We start from the raw sequence: 19,072 nt of genomic DNA, 5'->3' as shown, positions 1-19,072 counted from the left end.
GGCCCACCCAGGGCTCCTGCCCAACGTACCAGAGCCGGCAGCGGGACCGGGGCACAGCTGGGGCTCCTGGTCCAGCCAGGGCCCCCGCACCCTCCGACCCTGCTCCCGGGCGCCCGCACACCAGCCGGCGATAGAGGTTTTCATGCTGAGTGAAAATCACCTAAAAAGGTGCATGGGGGGTGGCAGGGGGTGGCGTGGGCAGGCGAGGGCCGCGCTCTGCCCCTGAGATGGGGCTGCCTGAGTCACGCTGCCTGGGCCAGCACCATCCCTCCCCCTGCACCCCAGCTCTGACAAGGGCGGGGGCGGCAGAGCCACGCACGCGCGTGCAGCCCTGCTTGGGTGAGAAACGCTTCAGCAAAGGGATGTGCAAGAATTCCCCAAAAAAGCAGGTCTTGGCTGGCGCCTGCGCGGCTGAGTCAGAGTCACAGGACCGGGGGAGCGATCCAAGCAGGGGCGGACCGGGAGAGCCCGGCGGGATCGGGCGGAGGCCCTCGCCCCCCCCCACAGGGGCCCGGACCCCCCTGGCCGCAGGCTTTGGCTTTTCCTTGCTGCCTTCCTCCCGGAGAGGGCCCAGCCATCGCTGCCCCATCACCAGTGCTCGCACACACCTTGGTCCTCCTTTCCCATTGCTCTCCCCCAAAGCCTCTCGTGTCACGGGGCCGCTGCCACCTCACTGGCCCCATCCCACTGAGCCGGAGCCACGTCCAGCCCGTCCAACAGGGAATAAGTTCACCAGCACGGCACTCGAAGGCTAAACAGGAATCAGAAGGGAAAATGGCCAAAACAAGCTATAGGTTTCCAGCCACTTGCTTCCTGGGGCCTGCAGCTTCCCTCATGCCATTTCTGTGATGGTCGCCCCTCCGTCAGAGGAGAGGGTCCCGGTCCTCCCGGGGGTCTCCCGGCCGGGCCCCAGCTCTGAGCGGGGCAGTGCTGGGCTGGGGAGCTGGGGGTGACGCAAGCACTTGCTCTTCTCCCAGGCTGTATTTTTGCAGCTGGAAAGCATTACCCTCCTCAAAGGCTTTTGTTTTTCAGCTTGCTCCTTCTCTCCCTGCTCGCCATCCTTCCCCCTCCTTCGTAGGAATCAGTTTTTATTATTATTATTTTCAGCTCTTTCTTTTAGCCTCAGCTAAACCTGGATTTCCTCTTGAACTTTCAGTAGAAGCTAATTTAGCAAATGTCTATTTTTAACCCCTCGTGTTAGCCTGCAGAGAGCTCTTCCCCCACTCACCACTTGGCTTTGGGAGAGGGGAGGAGTGAGGGACGCACGCAGGCACCGCACATCCCCCCAGCAGGAGAGCGGGTGCTCGGGGAAGGTGTGCCACGGCCACCCATGACCGGGAAGACTTGTGCAAGGACCCAGCTCAGGGGCACCAGCAGGGACCAGCCTGTCCCCAGGCATGGGAGGGGTCATGGAAGGAAGAAGCCGGGGGGCAGCGACCACCCCTCTCCTGCCTGCAGCTCCCAGCAGCGGAGCGGGGCTGGCTGGCGAGTGCATCCTCCCCACCAATTCCCATCCCAGAGTCAAGTCTTCCTCCTTGCTCAACCATCGCTGGGTGTTGCAAGCAATTGCAACATGCAAAACTCATTTCCCAAGATTTATTTATTTGCTAGTGTTTGAAAATTAGTTTGTGGGGGCAGAGAACAGGGAATGTCAACTTTAAAGGCTCTTCCTGGAAGAAGCTAACCAGCCTCATCAGGCCAGTGAGCTGCGGTCCATGCCAGCCAGCCCTGCTCAGAGCCCCTGGCCAGGAACGCCGCTGGTTGAAGTGGGCTTTGACCATTGCCTTCTTTGTGGGGAGAGGGCAGACAAAGGCAGGACAGAGGGGAAAGGGAGCACCAAGAAGTCCATCAGCGTGCAAGTGGCACATTGCTCAATACAGCAAGCCGGCAACTTCAGCAAACTCCGAAACCCACCCCGCACAGATGTTTCCTGGTTTCACGCTCAACATGAACCGAGTGATCCTGACCAATTTTGCTGAAGTCCCTGCCACAAAATAATCTATGTCACACTGTGCTTGGATTTTCCCTTTTCCTTCTCATGGCCACCAGTGGAAGAAGCTGAAGCAGCCTCTGGGGCCAACAGGCCCTGAGGAGCCACCGCTGGGGCCAGCTGGCCGGAGGAGAAGGCTCCCATGTGTCCCTTCCAGCCCAGACTCCTCCAACACAGGGCTGAGACCTGTCACAGCACTACCAGGGCACACTCGGGGAAAGCAACTGCCCCAAGAGGCAGCAGAAGCATCAAACACAGTGGTGTTGCTCCACCCAAGAAGTTCTTGGCCCCGTGAACTCCTACAAGTCTTCCCAGGCACCCTCAGCAATAACCTTCCTCCTCCCCGACTCCAGCTTCATCCTGTGCTCGATGGGGCTGTGGGAGCATCTTGTCCCGCTCAAAGAGCTCCTTGACTCAAGTGGGTCAACTCAACAGCTGTCCACAGGAGCTCCTGCCAGAGGTTCTCCCTCCCTTAACCTGAGCCATGGAGCATCTGATTTACCCCACAACCAGTCAAGCACCGCAAGGCTGTGGGTTTTTTGGGGAACAAGCTTTGCTGACCCAGCACATAACTCTCCTCTGCATGAATCAGTTGTTGTGCAGTCTGCAAATACATCAATTGTGGCCTGACACAAGGAGGAAGGAAACGCGCAATCTTCTCTCACACTAGAGCATGGATTTCGACACAGTTCTGAAACAGCTGCAGTTAAGATGCATGCAACTCAGCAGCTCACCCTGACTCTTGCACAGTTAAGCACGGAAGAAGAGAAACCACCTATAGTGGTGAAGGTGCAAAGAGCTTGGAAGTGCGTGCTCTGTGCTGCAGCAGTCTGGAAGAAATCCCACTTCTTGATTACTCCGAAAGGGAGCACTCCCCCTGGGGTGTCTGGAGCAGGGCAGGGCAGGACAGGGACGCTGGTCAGGAGAGGTCCAAGCTCTGCTAGGAACCCTCCCTGCAAGACTCCCCTTTGAAGAAGCTGAAAACATCACCACTCTCCAACGCCAGGCACAGAGGTCTGTCACCAAAGGTCCTTGCTCCCCATTCTGCTGAGGTGCGTTTTCACCCTCGTCCCAGCACATGGGATAGATAAAAGAGCTGGACTGAGCTCTGCTGCTGACATTTGCATGTTGTTTTTAAAGAAAGAATATTTATGTCCAAGTGCATCTACTAAGAAGAGCCCGTAATTTTTGCTTCAGCTACAGTGGATCAGACCTAACGCAAGACCCAGCAGTAAACAAGTGCCTAAGGCATTTGGACTGCAGTGACTGGCCACAGAGAAACACGCACAGATAACCATGCAGCCCACAGCCCAAGCAGACACCACACCAAAATCGCTTGTCCACACTGCACTGGAAGTGGAAAAACCGCCCGGAGAGCAGCCTCCCAGGGCAGTCGGCACTGGGTCCTCCTGCTCCCAGCAAAACCCACGTGAGCCAGAGCCCAAGGGGTGAGGGGGGGCTGTGTCCAGCTTGCCACCCAGTGAGAAGCCCAGGCGGGTGGCCACACTGCACGTCCCACGGCACCGGGCACCCGGAGAGCCAACGACACAGCAGCTCCTGCGGAAAAAAGCTTGGAAAAGTTGCCGAATGTTTCAGTTCAAAAACGCCTCCAGAAGAGGAACAGAGGCTCGTCAGGAATGCAGTCCCCAGGGCTTCTCAAATACATTGGTTTCCTACTTCCCTTTTTATAGGGAATGATCCGTTTGATACATTTACATAATACCATAATCTGGAGGAATTTCTGTCTCTTCCATCCACAGACATCCTCTCCCCTGGAGAACAAGACCGTCTCTGTAACGGCAACATGCTCCATGGATAAACACTGCTCCTGGGGACAATTTTCCTTAATTAGAAGTATGTTAACAGGACAGGCACAAAGACAAACTCCAGCCCTGAAGGGTGACGGCTGTGGGACAGACAGGCACCCCGCACCCCTCGAGGGTCCAGCACAACCCCCCCTGCACCGGCTCCCAGGAACAGACACCTCCTTGTGCGAGGAGCCTCGCTGCCAGCTCCGAGATGGGGAGGAGGGGACTGCGGACAGGACAGACACCGGCATGCTCAGCCACCGCCATCACGTCAGCCTTATTTCCTTAGAACACCAGGCTAAAAAATAAATAAATTTAAAACCCCCTCTGTTAAGCTGTTTAGCTCAGAGGAGGAACTGCTGGGTGGAAGCCGGTGGCCCACGTCCAGGACGTCTGACTCGGCACTCGGAAGAATCCTTGTGGCCTCTGCGCACACGCACGCCCATGCCCGCACAAGCCAAACACTCCCCGGGAGGTAAAACCAGCCCCCCCGGGGCTGCGCAGCCCCCCGCCCCCCCCCCGGTCACTGGGACGCTGCAGGAGGAAAGCCCCAGCCCGTCCATCCCCAGGGACAGGCGGAGCAACTGCCAGTTAATGGAAGATGCCAGAGCATCACCCTTCCCCAGGGGGCCGCGGGCTGTCCAGACCCCAGCTCCTGCGGTCTCCGTGCCTCAGACCCCCACCCTGGCCGGTGCAGCATCGCAGCTGCGTCCCAAGGGAAATGCTCAGGGGCCGCTGGCACCTCTCCAGCGCAGGGCACAGCCCCAGCCTGACACAGCCTCCAGCTTCCCAGGGTGAGGACGCCCTGGGCAGCGTTTTGTCACCCTCCTGCCAGACAGTTCGCGCCTCCTCCCTGGTCCCAAACCTGCCCCCCTCCTCATGGCCAGGCTCAGCCCTGCAGCATCCCTGTGTGAGCCTGGCTGCGGCACCGGAGGTGGGAAGAGCAGGAACAGAGATGGAGCAAGCTCCATCTCAGCTGTGTGGAGGGCAGCCAAGGGACCGCTAATTACTCTGCCTTAATGAGGCCGTTCCACGGGCAAAAATATTCAGCAGAGGCCAACAGAGGGACAGGGCGCTTGGCTTCCTTCTGGGTGAGAGGAGAGACACACAGGCTTGATGGGAACCCAGGGAACTGTCACTGGGATGATTCTGCGGGGCGGAGGGACAAGAAAGCGAAAATGGGGCCAGTCTGGGCAGAGATGATCCCGGCAGGGCTCAGCCGGAGCGCAGTGAACTCGGCACGAGCACGGCGGGCGGCGGTGCAGGACAGATGGACAGATGCGTGCAGGGATAAACATGCTCCTGTCCATTTGAAATCAAACCCATCCCTGTGCACAAGAGGATCCCAGTTACTCAGGACATTAATTTCACCCTTTTGTCTCCAGCAACACGGGAACGCAGCTTGCCCCACGCTCAACACCTTGGGGCTGGCCAGAGGAAAATGGAGAGGAGCGGCTCTCACCGCGGCGGGGGACCGCACGGGGCCTCTCCATCCCAGGAAGGGGGAGGCAGAGAAGACCCTTCCCCGCTCCGCCACCACAGCCCAGGGGATCGGGGTGGCCACGAGGAAGGGAGATGGCACCTTGGGAGGCAGATCTGGCCAAGCCTGAGCACCGCGGAGCCGTCCCCTCCCGGCACAGGGATGCTACCACCTTCGGACCGCTCAGCAAACCTTGGAGAGAAACAGAAAGCACCCCAGCCCAGCTCACTCTGCTCCGGGGCTCTGGGTCCCGTCGGGGACTTTATCCCCGTCCTACACGTGGGGAAGCACCGAGGGGTAGGTAACGCCAGAGGTGCCAGGCAGAGCCGCAGAACAGTCGAGTGTCTCTGCGGCAGACCTGCCTCCAGGCTGAACAGAGAGCGGCAGGCACTTAGTTAACAGACTGATTAAAATCATCGCAGCCCTCGGCCCCCGCAACGCAAAGAGGGGATGCGCTGGTGTGAGCACACCAGCCCCAGATGCTGCACCCAGCCCTTGCTCTCATGCGTCGCTGCTACGAGAACAGTCATAAACAGTTAAAAAAAAAAAAAAAAGGAATCAGCAGATGAAATTACCAATCATTCCGCTTTCTTGCCAAGTAAGTTCACATCAGAGCCTCTTTCTTGGCTAGTATGAGGCAGCAAGGAAGAAAAATAGCTTTCCATGCAAAGTGGGGAAAGAAATGTACTTGGATTCCTCTGCAGAGAAACATCGCCCTGAAATCAATTTGTCCCAAACCCTACAGCTCTTCTGCTTATTGGCAACAGCACAGGTCATTACGAGTAACAGGGCTGAAATGGAGTCAATGAAAACAACCTCCTAGACATGCTTGTTTAGATAGATGCTGCCCAGGAAGGTATTTTAATAATGGCCAGATTGCTATCGTTTAGGGTTTATAATGCACTCAGGATCAAATGTCCTGATATTTCAAACCCCTTCCTGGGGGCTTGTTTTATAAAAGAAAAAGAAAACAACAAACCTTAAAACAAGAAATAATAAATCAAGGAACCTCCACAGCCCTTTCCCAGCAGCCCTGGACACGTCCCGCCAAGCAGCAGACATTCCTGCCCGCTCCGCTGGGAGCCGGCCACAATCCCCACGCCGGCAGCCCCGGGGCAAGGCCAGCACAGCCCTGGCTCCATTACTGCGGGACGTCGGCAAACCTGCAGCCATCGCCCTGTGCTGGGGGAGAACCAAAGCCCCGGACACCTGGGCTTCTGGGGCTGTGAATTAGCGGTACTGGCACCAGCGACCTTCCAGCATAATAAATGCATTCAGCAAAACAAGCCCTGGCACTGCAGAGCTGCCAGTTCTGACTGTGCAAAAAGTCACGAGTCGGCCGAGAAAGGGGAAAAAGAAAGAGAAAGAGCAGGGGAAGGGGAGCCGCCAGGCGACCCACTGAGAAACTCAGGTTTCGGTCTCCTGACACATGTTCTCTAGTATTTTTCCACCGTAAAAGCAAAGAACTCCTGCCTTTTCCTGAAAGCCAAGTATCACTCGATCACACTGCGCTGGAGCCGAGGTTTTAACGCCGCCATCGCAGCGCTCACACAAATGCCGCGGAGGCCGAGAGGCGGCCAGTGCGGGGTCAGGCTGCTGCCACCGGACAGTGTCCTCTTAAGGAGGGCTCCTCGCAGGGCTGGGCGCCCGACCCGCTCTCCCCCCCAGAGCCTGCTGTGCGCGCTCCGGGGACGTGTTCCCACCTTCTCATGTCACCCGTGGGGAACGGGGGCACAAATCTGATTTAAGGTCGCACAAATCCGACCGCAGACCAGAGCGCTGCTTCCCTCGCCCCTCTCTGTCCCAGCCCTGGGGTCTCAGGCAGAGCTCAGGGACTTGCCCAAGAAGCTGCAGCCGGGGCACACACGCCCCAACAGCCGGCCCCAGCCCTGGGATGAGGGGGGCACGGGCGGGCGGTCAACCTGGGCGGCAAGGAGAGCTGGGGGAGCGGAGGTCTCTGACCGGGCCACGGCACACAGCAAGCTTTCTGCACACATTCACCTTAGCAGAAATGGCGGCAGGAAGATTATAATCAAGGCAACCGCCGCCGCTCCAGCCAGGATCCGCTGCTGGTTCCCCGGCACGGAGCGAGGCCGTGGACCGACCGGCATCCAGGCAGGAGCCACTCAGCCCCATCCAAGCCCCGGGCAGGACCTGCACCGTACCCCTGCCTCCACCCCTGCGCCCGAGGAGCTCGGGGCTGCCCAGCTGGGTGGGCTGAGCCGCACAAGGGCCTGGGAGCAGGTTGGTTTTTTTTTTTGGTGTGTTGTTTTGCTTTGAAATTCTTTGGAAGCCCAACTCCAAACAAACGAGGACATTGTCTTGGGAAACACGTGGAGGCTGGAATCTTGTTGAGAAAACCCACGGGATCAGAAAGTCCCTGGAGGTCAGGGATTAGCTGCTGAGCAAGGTGGGTCCACAGGGACCAGCAGCAGCCCCCTGCCAGGCACAGGCAGGGCAGGGGCGGTTCCTCTCCTTCGTGCCTGTATGCAAGTGCTGTCCCTTCAGAGCAAAACCTGTCCTGGCCACCAGCCATCCCCAGCCCCACGCAGGCGGCAAGGATGGGTCTGGAGGGGTCCGGGCTGATGGGGGCTGCGGGGTTCAGGGGAACTGGTCCGAGCAGGTGCCGGGTGCCGGTGGAGCAAAGCCTCCGCATGCTCCGGAGAGCGGCTCTTCCCCTGCACAGGCATGCGCCTTTCTGTCCTTGAGCGCGAGCGGACGTGCGATGCCTGCCAGAATCCTCCCCGGTCAGAAACAGCACTGGATTTCACACACAGCAGAGGAGAGGGAGAGAGAGGGAGAGAGGAAAGGGAGGAAGAACGAGACAAGTTCCCCTTGTTGCAATTCAGCATTGGCAGGAAGGACAAGCCCTCCCCCTGCACCGCTCCCACGCCATCACACGTGTGCTCGTGCCCCATCCTTCTGACAGGGCTGAGCCCGGAGGGTGCTGCGGCGGGCTCTCAGCAGCCAGGGAGCCAGCCCAAGGCAAGCCAAGCTCCAGGGGCTAGGCAGGAAGGTGCCACCTCCAAGTTTCCTGCGGGGATGGAGACAGGCTGGACCCCTGCCCGGTGAGGGGCCACGCAGTCCCCACACCCGCCTGCAGTGGGCTCGGCTGCTCTGCAGCACTAGCCAGGGGCTGCCTGGGCCGTGCAGCGCAGCCGCCAGCACCGCCACCTCGCCCCACGCGTCCTCCCTGCCACCTCCATGCCGGAGAGGTGCCCAGGGCTTCCCAGCCACCACAGTCGGCTCCGGCTGATGGCGCAGAGAAATAATTCAATTCCATCATGAGGCGTTTCTTTGGGTTGTTTTTTTTTTTAAGAGAAATAGATGGAAGACTTCACCAGCCTCTGATTTTTAGTGTGTCCCTGGAAAAACACCTGGGGGTAGGGAACCGGCCAGCTCAGATCAACTGAGAAAGTCACTGCCTGTGAAAAATGTCTACGGGCAGCACGTATTTGGGAACCAAGGGACAGTCACCATGAAAAAGTGCATCGGTACTCAAGACTGCAGATAGAAAAAAGGGTTTAGCAGTGCAAGGACCAGGGGAAAAGCAAAGCTTCAGAGTACAGTGGGTCTTGCCAAGCCCTGTTAATAGCATTCATTTAACACATCTCCCACAACACAAGTGACACTAATCTCTCTGCAGGAAGGGAGCAGGGACAGAAAGGCAGGGAAGCAGGGCTGCTATCAGAGCTGGGCTGTGACATCTCACCAGCCCAGACCTACCCCTGACAGCTGGGGGCTGCTAATTTCCAGCCCTTCAGCATCAGTCTTCCCCCATCAGATGCCAACTCAAGCCCCATTAGCAGCAGGCACCAGGGAAGCCTGACTCCTGCTGTTAGCAGATAATGCCATAAAGAAGCAAATAAAGAAGGAAACCACTAATTGGATTCACAGGTCTCTCCGGTGTCCTGACAGAGAGGAGCAGGGCAGTGACATTATCTCCTCATCACAACCCCCAGTATCGGACCCAGGGCTGGGGGAAATTCGTTTCTCCAACTTGTTTGTGCTCATGAACAAACCCTGCCCCGCAAGGACATTTCCCCGTACGTCTCCAACCCACAGCAGCCCAGGCAAGACTGTGCGGGCATGAACGCAACCCCGCACCAGCAGCCGCCAGCCGAATGCAGTGCAGAGCCGCACAGACTGTCAGGAGCACACGGCAAAACTGTGTAAGGCCCGTTCCCTTGGGAAATAGGAATAAAAAGCAACTGGCAGCACATAGCCAATGAGTAGCTCAGGGCAGCCCTGCTCCCACCCTCTCTGTGCCCCAACCTGCCACAAACAGCACCCGCCGAGACGCGTCCCTACTGCAGGTCTCTGCCACTGTCCCCAAGGGAGGGCAGAAGTGGCAGCTCAGAGCTGGTTAATGGGGGTTAACGGAGGCCCTTCATCACACCCTCCCCGGGCAGGAGGAAGATCTGCCGGGAGACACACAGAAGCTGCATTCTCGCTCCTTCCGAGGTGCGCTGGATTGTTATTGCTAATGCAGCGTTTCCAGACGGCACACATCTGTCCAGGCAGCACATACCCACCGGAGTGCAGTCTGCAGGCAAGGAGGCTAACGGCACGACCACACCACCAGCCCACATCTCGGGGCTGAAAATCAGAGCCCAAGTATGTGGTTGTGCTCCACAGCCCAAACCCAAAGTCGTTCCACACTTCCACACCGGAGGAGGGACCCCTTCGCAGCTGCTCTGCAAGCAGCCCCCACCCAGCAGCAGCGGGGACCACGCACCAGAGCTGCTGGTCCCCCCTTCCCTGCGCATGGGAACGCTCCCTTCAACCCGGGGCAAGGGCAGGTGCTTTCCCACCCGGGCCAGCTCAATTCCCCTTTTGCCACCCCGAGCTACCGCAACCAATCAGGAGGCCAAGCAAAGCAAGGCACCTTTTCTTGTTTGGACTCGAACATGCTTTTACTATGAGCTCCCTTCCCCTCCTGAGCATAACTAAAAGGTCGTGTCTCAGATTAACTTCCTGGAGCTGGAGCAACCCAAACGGCCCCAGAAGCCTGTCAGGCCGACAGCCTCATCTGGGTATGGTGGCGGGGCAGCAGGGCAGCGGTCAGTGCTGCAGGTCCCGATTCTGCACTGACACCTCAGCACCACAGTCAGGGTGGTTGCTCCTCCTGCAGCCACCTCGATTCAAGAGCCGGGTCACCGATCCCTGCTGCTGCTGCACCCTCAGCCTCGCGCTGCCCACAGCCAGGTGAAGGCACCCCAGAAAGCTCGGGACTCTCCCAGCGCAGGGACCTGGCTGTGGAAAGGCACCCGGGCTGACTTCAGGAACACCCCGAAACCTCCCACCCAAATCCCAGCGGTTCCCCTTCCCCTGGGCCAACCTGCAGCTCACGGCTCACATGCCATCCACGAACCACAGCCTCCACTGCAACTCCCAACTGCGGGAAATTATGTTAAAACTGAGCTTGATGGGAAGAAGTGTGCAGCTAGGGATTTACACAGTGCTGCTGTCTGCCCCTCCGTGAGCTATGGGGAGAACAAACTCAGCCTGAGGGAGCCTTAAGAAAGGAGCCAGAAGGAGCACGTAAAAGCAGAGACCTCCTTAAACCATCGGGGGGGGGAGCGGAGAGCAGAGCTGAGCCCTGTCCTGCCTAATTTCAGGCTATCGCCTGCAAGAGCAAAGGGTGAGGCCTCTCCTAAAAATACACGCTGCCCTAAAAATACACAGTGCAAGCTTAAATTAACCGTGCTGCACACGCCCTCGGCAGAGCACAGCGGCTGGAGCCTGCTAAGCCCCAGCCCCAACGCAGCCCAAGAGGCGGCAGGGGCCAGCGGGTCCCCGTCAGCCTCCCGGCTCACACCCCACACTTCAGCCAGGGCTTCAGCCGGTTCCCCCTCGGCAGCCCCGGCACCCCAACATTGCCCTCAGCAGAGAAACGCCCTTGGCTCCGAGATCCACCCAAGACCTTTACTCATTTGCAAAGATCAGTTCATACACGTTCATCTAATTTGCTAGGTTAGCTATTGCTCATCGCGTAACAACACCCGCGTCTCTGCGGAAGAAGGGGATCCCTCTTGCATCAGGCACCGCACAGGCAGTCTCCTGCTGGAAGCACCCCTAACTTCAGGAGGCAAAAGACAGCGGGAGGATGATGCCAGGGAAGCTGAGGGCTGCAAAACCTGATGGAGACGCACTGCAAACCCCAGATACCCCCAATCCCACCCTGACTGACTTGGTCTGTGGTTTCAAAGGACAAAATCGACGACAGTACAACACCGGGAGCAGTTTCCCACATCCTGGCTGTACAGCTCTGGCACCCGCCCACCTCCCCGCTCAGGGGGACCCCACCAACCCCACTGCTCTGCAGCTGTGCGAGCACACGAGAAAGGTGCCTGGAAGCCCACAGCTTCTGCTGGGACCCCTCACCGGGCAGAGGCTCTCGGGAGAGCAGGCATAGGCACGGGCCCGAGTCAAAGAGCAGTGAAATCCCAGCAAGTAACTCTCCTTCCCGTTCCAACTGCTGAACTGGGACCAGCAAGCCCAAACAGGAGACGGAGCTGTAACCACAGTCATTACAGCCAGGGAGACACAAGCAGAATGAAAGCATCTGCCACTCACACCGGTGACTCACGCGGCCGCCCAACGGGAGGCACTTTTTGGTCAGGATTTTGTTCTCAGTCACTACGTGGGGTGGGGACCAACACCTGGTTTGGCCAAGGGAACATGGGGCAAAAACCAAAAGAGGAAGCAACAAGAACTGCTGTCCCCAAATCCGCTATGCAGGTACCATCTCCACTCCTTGCTGTATCATTTTCCTTCATATGCTCACACAAAGAAACCACAAAACTTGCTAGAAATAGTAAGAGGGAAGGAAAAGGAAAGCCAAAAGCTACGTTTGTGCTGAAGCCTCGGTGCCTGGCCCCGTGGAAAACTTGCCTCCTACCAAAATACACCCCTGCTTCACCCACCGCTGGCTGGGGATGCTCGGGCTGTCAAAAGGAGGTGGGGACCGAGGGAACAAGGACTGGGAGCAAGGTCCAAAGGGGAGCAGGCACTCACGGTGTAGGCTGAGGGAGATGTTGATGGAGCGCTCTTCCACGAAGCCCTTCAGGTTGGGGATCTTGGCACACTTGAGGATGGTCTGGGAGGCACTGTCGCCCACGTGAACCCAGCACACCGTGTCTTCAATGTAGTTGAAGTCCATGGCTGTGGTCTGCTTGGCGCTGGTGGGGGTGATGTTGGGCACAGGGGCTCCGCTCAGGTAGGTGGCCAGGATGTTCTGGGAGTTGGCGATGAGCAGCACGGGAGGGCGGTCCACGGGCTCTGGTGGGGAAAGGAGGGGAGAAGGGTGGTCATGGCAGAGCACCCAAAACTTGTGGCTGCAACGCTGTATCAGCCTGCAGCCCAGCCCTTCTGCTCCAGCGAAAACAAGACCGTGACATGCAGCCCAACACGGGCAAGGAGGTGGTAGCACAGGACAGTCCTCAGGGAAGAGCACCCTGAAGTGAAGAATCGGGGGCAGCGGCACACATACAGCAGGAGGCCACGGTTTACAGAGCTGCCCAGAAGCAATACGCTCCTCCTGTCAAGGATCTCACCATTCTTGGCTTTGCAGGATCTGTTATCGGGCTGCAAGAGGTATCCTTCAACACAGCTGCACGTGTAGGAGCCCTCCATGTTGGTGCATGTCTGGCTGCAGGTCCCATAGACAGTGCACTCATCAAAGTCTGGAAAAGAAGGTAAAACCCCCAAGGTTTGGACTAGCAAACATCTCTCCTCAGCTGCCTTAAGAGGGAATGAAGGCTCCCCCTTTTCTCCAAGGCAGGGCTGCAGGGGAGGATACAATCCCCAAGCCGAAGGGACGGTCACAACAGCCTCCAGAGGAATACCTGGCCAACGTCCCCTCGCGACACCTGCGAGCAGCCCCCAGCTTTCTGCTCCAGCATCAGCAGCAAGAGGACAACCCCTGCCTCACAGCTGAGCCTTTTCAAGGCCCAATTATCCACTGCCCCTCCCCCCCACTCTGCAAAATCTGCACCTAAATTTCCAGTCTGAATTTCTCTAATCTTCAGCTTCCAAACCCCTGGCTTGCAGGCTGCTCTTTCTTCTGCTAGATGAAAGAGCAGTCTCCACTGGAGAGCTCTTGCCCCCAGAGGTGCGTGCAGGAGCTGATAAAGGCCCCTTTCACCTCTGCTCGGATAAATGAAAGAGACGGAGCCGCTGCAATCTCTCACTTCCAGACTTGTTTTCAGGCATCGCATTGATCTGATCGCTCCTCGCTGACCCTCTCCTATTTTCCAGCATCCTCTCTGAGGCATGGACACCAGGAGCACGTACAAGCCCAGCGATGGCCCCTGACTCCGTACACAAAGGCAAAGCCTTTTCCTTACTCCCTCCCAATATTCCTCACTCGGGCTTTCAGGAGCTGCATCCACGTATCGGCCCCATGGTGGCAGGGGCGCAGAGTCCTGTCCCATCAGTCCCCTGTGGTCCCCCTGAAGGTCAGGGTCTGCCGAGCCCCAGGTCCCTTCGGCTGCGTGGCTGAGCCCCAGCACTGCTGCCGAGACGGCGGCATCGGCCGCGGTCCAGAGGAGCCACCGGCACCGTACCAGGGGTGCTCTGGCGGGCTCTGCCCACCCCGTACCGACCTTTGCAGCTCCTCCTGTCCTCGGCCAGCTGGAAGGAGTTGTTGCAGTAGCAGGCTGGTCCGCTCAGCGTCGGCACGCAGTGGTGCTGGCAGGCCAGGGCCGTGCAGTTTGCTAATTGTTCTGAGGAGACAGGGAAGACAGAGGAGAGCGGATGTCACCGATGTGTGAGCAGGGACGCTCGGGTGAGGAACACGATGGACGCCTGGGCCCCAGCGCTGGGTGGAGGGGACGCCCAGGCACCCCACCAGGCTTCGGTGGGGGCCTCCACGCTGTCCCCCTGCTCCCTGGTGGGGAGGGAAGGACCGAGACCCTCAGCAGAGGGAGGGGAGGCCATAACGGATACGCGGCTGCTCCACAAGAGGGGGGCTTGAGCAGCCCCAACCATCCCCCAAAGCTGCTGACTCAACGCCGCTTCCCGCCGGAGCCCGTTGTGGCCGCAGTCAGCTGAGACCCGGCGCTCCTCGTGCAGGAGAGCGGCACCGGCCTCGGCTCCAGGGTATCCCAGGGGACACGGATCCCAGAGGGACTGCAGGGCGAGCTTATCCGCCACGTCCTCTCCACAGCAACTCCCCTCTAACCAGGGCTGCAGGGAGCCTGGGGACCACTCCGCACCAGAGATGCTGCGGTGCAGGCAGCAGAGGAGCGCTCGGGCAGGTAGCCAGCTGCCAGACGCACCGGAAAGCCCGGAGCTCGCGGCCGCCTGTCCCCCTGCAGAGGCAGCTCCACCCCAGCACCAGGGTCGGGGTCAGGCAGCCCCGGGGCGAAGCTGGGACCAGAGATGCGGCCCCCCGGCTCACCGCCTCCCACGGCTTCATTTCCATTAGCGGTCGTAATAAACACCAATAAAGCCCCCACCTGCCCAGCGCTGCCAACGGGCAGGGGGAGGCCAGGGCTACCTGCCTCACTCCGTTGGTAAACAGCAGCAGCCTCCAACTTCGTCAAGGTCACTTAGCAACAGGCCTCCTTAGCCTGCTGTGACAGCCGCGCTGTCAGCCCTTTGTTGGGGGGCTGGTTTATGTTGGGTTTTATTTTCTCCCCTCCTCTCCTCACCCTGCCTGACCCAGTCACTTGGGTGCTTGGACGGTGTGAACTGGGTCCCAGCAAATCTGCCAGCAAAGGGGAAACAGCGGCCGCCCAGCCACGAGCCTCTCCAAACCAAAACCATCCGGTCCTTTCCACGTCCCCTTTCACAGCCGGGGCTGGACGGGGGATCAGCACCCAGGCGCTGCGAAAATCCTGCCCCTCGCATGTGGAACCGTTTAATAAGCCAGGCAGGGCCTGGCCGGGTTGTTTACAAGGTTTATCGGCTTTGGCAGGCCCAGCTATTCATTTCAGATTCTTATCTCGCAGCTAAAGCACCGCATGCATCCAAAAAAAAGAAAAACCCCCAAGAGTGCGGGGTCTGCAGGAGGGGGGCAATGGGGGGAGTTTCAGCGCGGAGGCTCCGATGGCATTTCCACCCCTGTGGATGTCTGCAAGGGCAGCGCAGGCCGCCCAGCGCGTCTCTGCATCTCTGCAGGAGCATCTCTGCGGGACAAACCTCCCGCCCGCTGCAGAGGAAGCGAGCGGCCCCGGGCAGAGGCCAGGCACAAAGGGCAGAGAGGGGAGCAGGACGGGGCAGCGCAATGCTCCAGCGGCCGGAGCACGAACCAGGGTGACAGCTCATCTCCCAAGCCCGGGGCAGAGGCAGGCTGGGGCTCGCAACCAGCTGTGAGGAAATGCCTCCCCAGGGTGGCACCACCAGCTCTCCCCCCGCCAGCCGGCAGACAGCGGGGACCTTGGCATCCGACACAAGCGCTAGCGAGGGCTTACGTCCCCAACGTGCCCAAACCTGCGAGCAGCAACTGTCCTGACACGGGGCCCGCCCGCACCCAGCCCTCGCCTAGTGCACGCTGGTCACGTGCTGCCCAGCTGTGAAAAATCAGATCCTACTTAAGTAATGAGAACTATTAGTGAAATATTAATTGTCAGCTCAGGCACAGCTGCAGAAGCCGCCCCGGGCTCCTCCCGTGGGAGCCAGGCAGCGGAGCGGAGCTCTGTCCCTGCTCCGGGCAGGCGGGAGGGAGCCCTTTGGGGCAGGGTGTCCCGCAGCCGGTTCAGGCTGCACAGGGCAGGAGCCCTCCGCCCCAGGCAGAGGAAGGGCTGGGGAGAAAAGCACGCCCGCCGCTCGCCCAGAGCCTGCAGAGACCCAGCTCCAGGGGTCAGCCCAGGACACGCGTTTCTGAGCGACTAATCTGTGCGCCAGCAAGCCGGCACACACTGATTTAGGGAGAGTTTTCCAGCAGGATTAGCAACCCGGGACAGGCCAGGAGGGGGGACAAAGCTCCTGGAAATTAGGAAAACAACATACTGGTATCTCTTATCTGAACCAGAACCCCAGCCCTCCAAGCTTTTAAACCCAGGAGACAATGCGGCTATTTAATGGCCTGCAGGCTCAGGAATGAGGGGCATTTCACTTGCAAGCAGCTCTGGCTAATCTCTGGATCTGCTACCGGCCAGCCTGGCGCTGAGCTGCGCCGCGCCGGCTGCGCTCGGCTGGGACAGGGAAGCACGGTGCGCGGTGGCACCAGTGCGAAGCCGTTAAACAAAACCAACGTGGGGCTCACACTGTACAGCCAGAAACCGGGGACAAACAGGGACCTCGTGACTCTTACCATAGTCGGGGAGGAAAGGAGGCAAGGGCAGTATCTCGTGGGGCAGCCCCCCTACCCACAGCCCCTCTTTGACTGCCATCCCCCCAGACACCTACCCCGACAGTGCGGCCCCTCGTCGGAGCCGTCGAAGCAGTCGTGGAGCCCATTGCACAGTTTGCTCATGTGAATGCACAGCTCCGTGCCCAGGCAGTTGTGCTCGTTGGGCTGGCATCGAGACACCTTGCTCTGAGGACCTGCAAGACAGCAAAAGGCAGAACTGTCACTGAAGGGAGAGCGTGATGGCTCTGCAACCCCATCGCCCAGAGGAAACACCCAAAACCTCGAGGGAATTCTCAGCACCCCCACGTTGCTCTGCCATGGCTCTCCAGCAGTGACCACCACCCGCTGGACATGGCCTCGCACAGCGAGATTTCCGGCACAAGCTCTTAAGGCAGACGCAGGGGTTCAGGGAACCTCATGTTCCCCAGGACATTCGTGGGAACACTTTTGCAGTAGCCGGCAGCAGGCAAGCACCGCACCGGTAGCAAGCACGTGAACGCACTTTGATTCCCTCTGCCCAGACGTACATTAAATCCTCCTTGGTTCAGATTCTCCTGCCCGGCACATGCCCCAGAACAAAAGCAGCACCCACCTAGCAAGGCCAGTCCCAAATCCTCTCGGCTCCCACGGCAGCTCGAGGCCAGAAAAGGCCACCAGAAAAGGCTCAAATCAGGCTCTGACTCCTCCAGCATCCCCAGCTCTCCCTGGAGGAAGCTCATTAAGAGACACTGGATTTCCCTTTCAAAGCAGGAGGAACTGCTGCGGGCACTGCTCTCCAGGGAGGAGAAGCGTGACCCGTCTGGAGTGAACTTTCCCTTTCCCATCGCCTCCGCAGCACGTGGCCCGAGCAGGACCATCGTGTGAAAAGGAAGGAGACCCAGAGCACCTGGGGCGGCTGGGGACCCTCTGCCCAGCCCAGTCCACCGTCAGTGGACACATGCCCGCCCTTGGGAATGAGCCGGGTTGCTGGGCTGGGGTCCCAGGAGGAAGGTGACCCTGGACCTCAGCAGCCCCAGACTCCCTGTTTTGAGCTCCCGCAGGTCACATCCACTTCAGGCTGCCCGGACACGTGGCTCTGGGCACCCCTCGCTGTGGGGAGGGCTGGGGGCACACGGGGTCAGGCAGTGCCAAGCACCCCGAGCACAGCTGCCCCGGCCCCCCACCACCCCAGGCACTCCCTCGGGTGCCAACGCGGGCCGCTGTGCAGGCAGGCTTTGTGGGGGGCTGTTAAGAACCAGGGCTACACGACACAAGGAGACTTAATCTCCATTATTAACTAGAAAAATTACAAAGGAAACAAGGCTTTATTTTTAAGCTTCTCTGAAAAGAAGCATGGCATTGAGACAAACAACAAAATACACCATAAATCAATTAACATCCTGAAACCCCGTTAAAAGCTCCACCAACATCCTGGCTCCAACACTGCTTCACCCCAGGCTGGAAGGCAGATGCCTGGGGGTGACACGCTGACAGCGAACCCCAGCACAGCGCTGGCACAGCACTGGCTCAGTGCCAGCGGCCCACCGGCATGGCACGGCACACGGACCAGAAAGCTCTGCGAAGGCCGACTCCCCTCTGCAGGCTCTCCTCTCCTCCCTGGCCCCAAACCTAAGTTCCACTTTAGGGCTGAATACGCAGCATTTCGCCAGCTCTCGCTGAAGCCACCAACGTGCCTCTGCTGAGTCAACGGCAGCACGCAAGCGAAATACTAAAATCCCATTCTACGGGGAGACACTGGCCCTCACATCAGCAGGTCAGGCAGCACGTCAGCCCCACTGGCAGTGGGGACAGTGGCAGAAATAGCTCCCTGAGCTCCCCACGGACCACCCCGTCCTTCGCAGCAGGCGAAGCGCTGGGTGAGCACTGAGAAGGGCACCTGCAGCACATCACGCGCCGAGCACTTTGTCCAGGCAACGGTCCCGTTTTAGACAGCTATTGAGACCAGCAGTCACCTTCATCTAAGACTCCACTGGTGGAGTTTGTCCTAAATAAGCTTAAACTCTCCTTGGAGAGGAGCGTTACATCACGCGCAGCTTGCAGCGTCCAGCCCAGCGCTCCGTGTGCCAGCACATCCTCATCCAGCACGGTTCCTGCCCTGCCAACGCACTCCTGGCCAGCGAGGGCTCGGTTTCACTCCCTGCGAGCTGTCACTGCCGAGCCACACCAGATGGGCTTTTAACCTTAGCCCACAGGCTCCCCGCAGGTGCTGCTCCAGCAGGGACTAAAGGCTCTCGGCAGCGCACGTGGTCGGGGAAGGGGCACTGCAAACCCCAGGGAGGAACGCCGGGAGCGCAAACACCTTGGGCAGGCGGGGGTAGCCCTGGCTCTTGCCTCCAGCCCGGCAGCTCAACCCCACCCCAGGGCTGCACCGGCGCTTCTCCCCAGCCTCATCACCCCCACCCCACTGCCATTCCCGCGCCCCAGCCCGTTTGCAGCACGCAGCTGGCATAACTAACGGGAGACCGAGGTTAAAGCCTGGGGGTGGCTCAGAT

The 19,072-nt window shown here is 59.3% G+C and overlaps 1 protein-coding gene across 6 annotated transcripts in view; it reads right to left on the bottom strand.

Moving 5' to 3' along the window:
* Positions 1-19,072, bottom strand: part of LRP1 (LDL receptor related protein 1) — a 92,971-nt gene that overhangs the window by 50,521 nt on the left and 23,378 nt on the right. For all 6 annotated transcript variants that reach the window (XR_012778824.1, XM_075525388.1, XM_075525389.1 and 3 more), the window contains 4 exons: positions 16,637-16,774; positions 13,888-14,007; positions 12,838-12,966; positions 12,299-12,562 (listed from right to left, as the gene is read on the bottom strand). Coding sequence is in view for 5 of the 6 variants with exons in the window: in XM_075525388.1 (XP_075381503.1) it covers positions 12,299-12,562; positions 12,838-12,966; positions 13,888-14,007; positions 16,637-16,774 (651 nt within the window). In the remaining variant the exon portion in view is untranslated. The remainder of the gene's footprint in view (positions 1-12,298; positions 12,563-12,837; positions 12,967-13,887; positions 14,008-16,636; positions 16,775-19,072) is intronic.

The sequence above is a fragment of the Mycteria americana genome, chromosome 26 (genome assembly GCF_035582795.1).
Source record: "Mycteria americana isolate JAX WOST 10 ecotype Jacksonville Zoo and Gardens chromosome 26, USCA_MyAme_1.0, whole genome shotgun sequence".
In the NCBI taxonomy this organism is placed as follows: Eukaryota; Metazoa; Chordata; class Aves; order Ciconiiformes; family Ciconiidae; genus Mycteria; species Mycteria americana.
The sequence above is the reverse complement of the archived record's forward strand: the minus strand, read 5'-3'. Positions and strand labels throughout refer to the sequence as shown.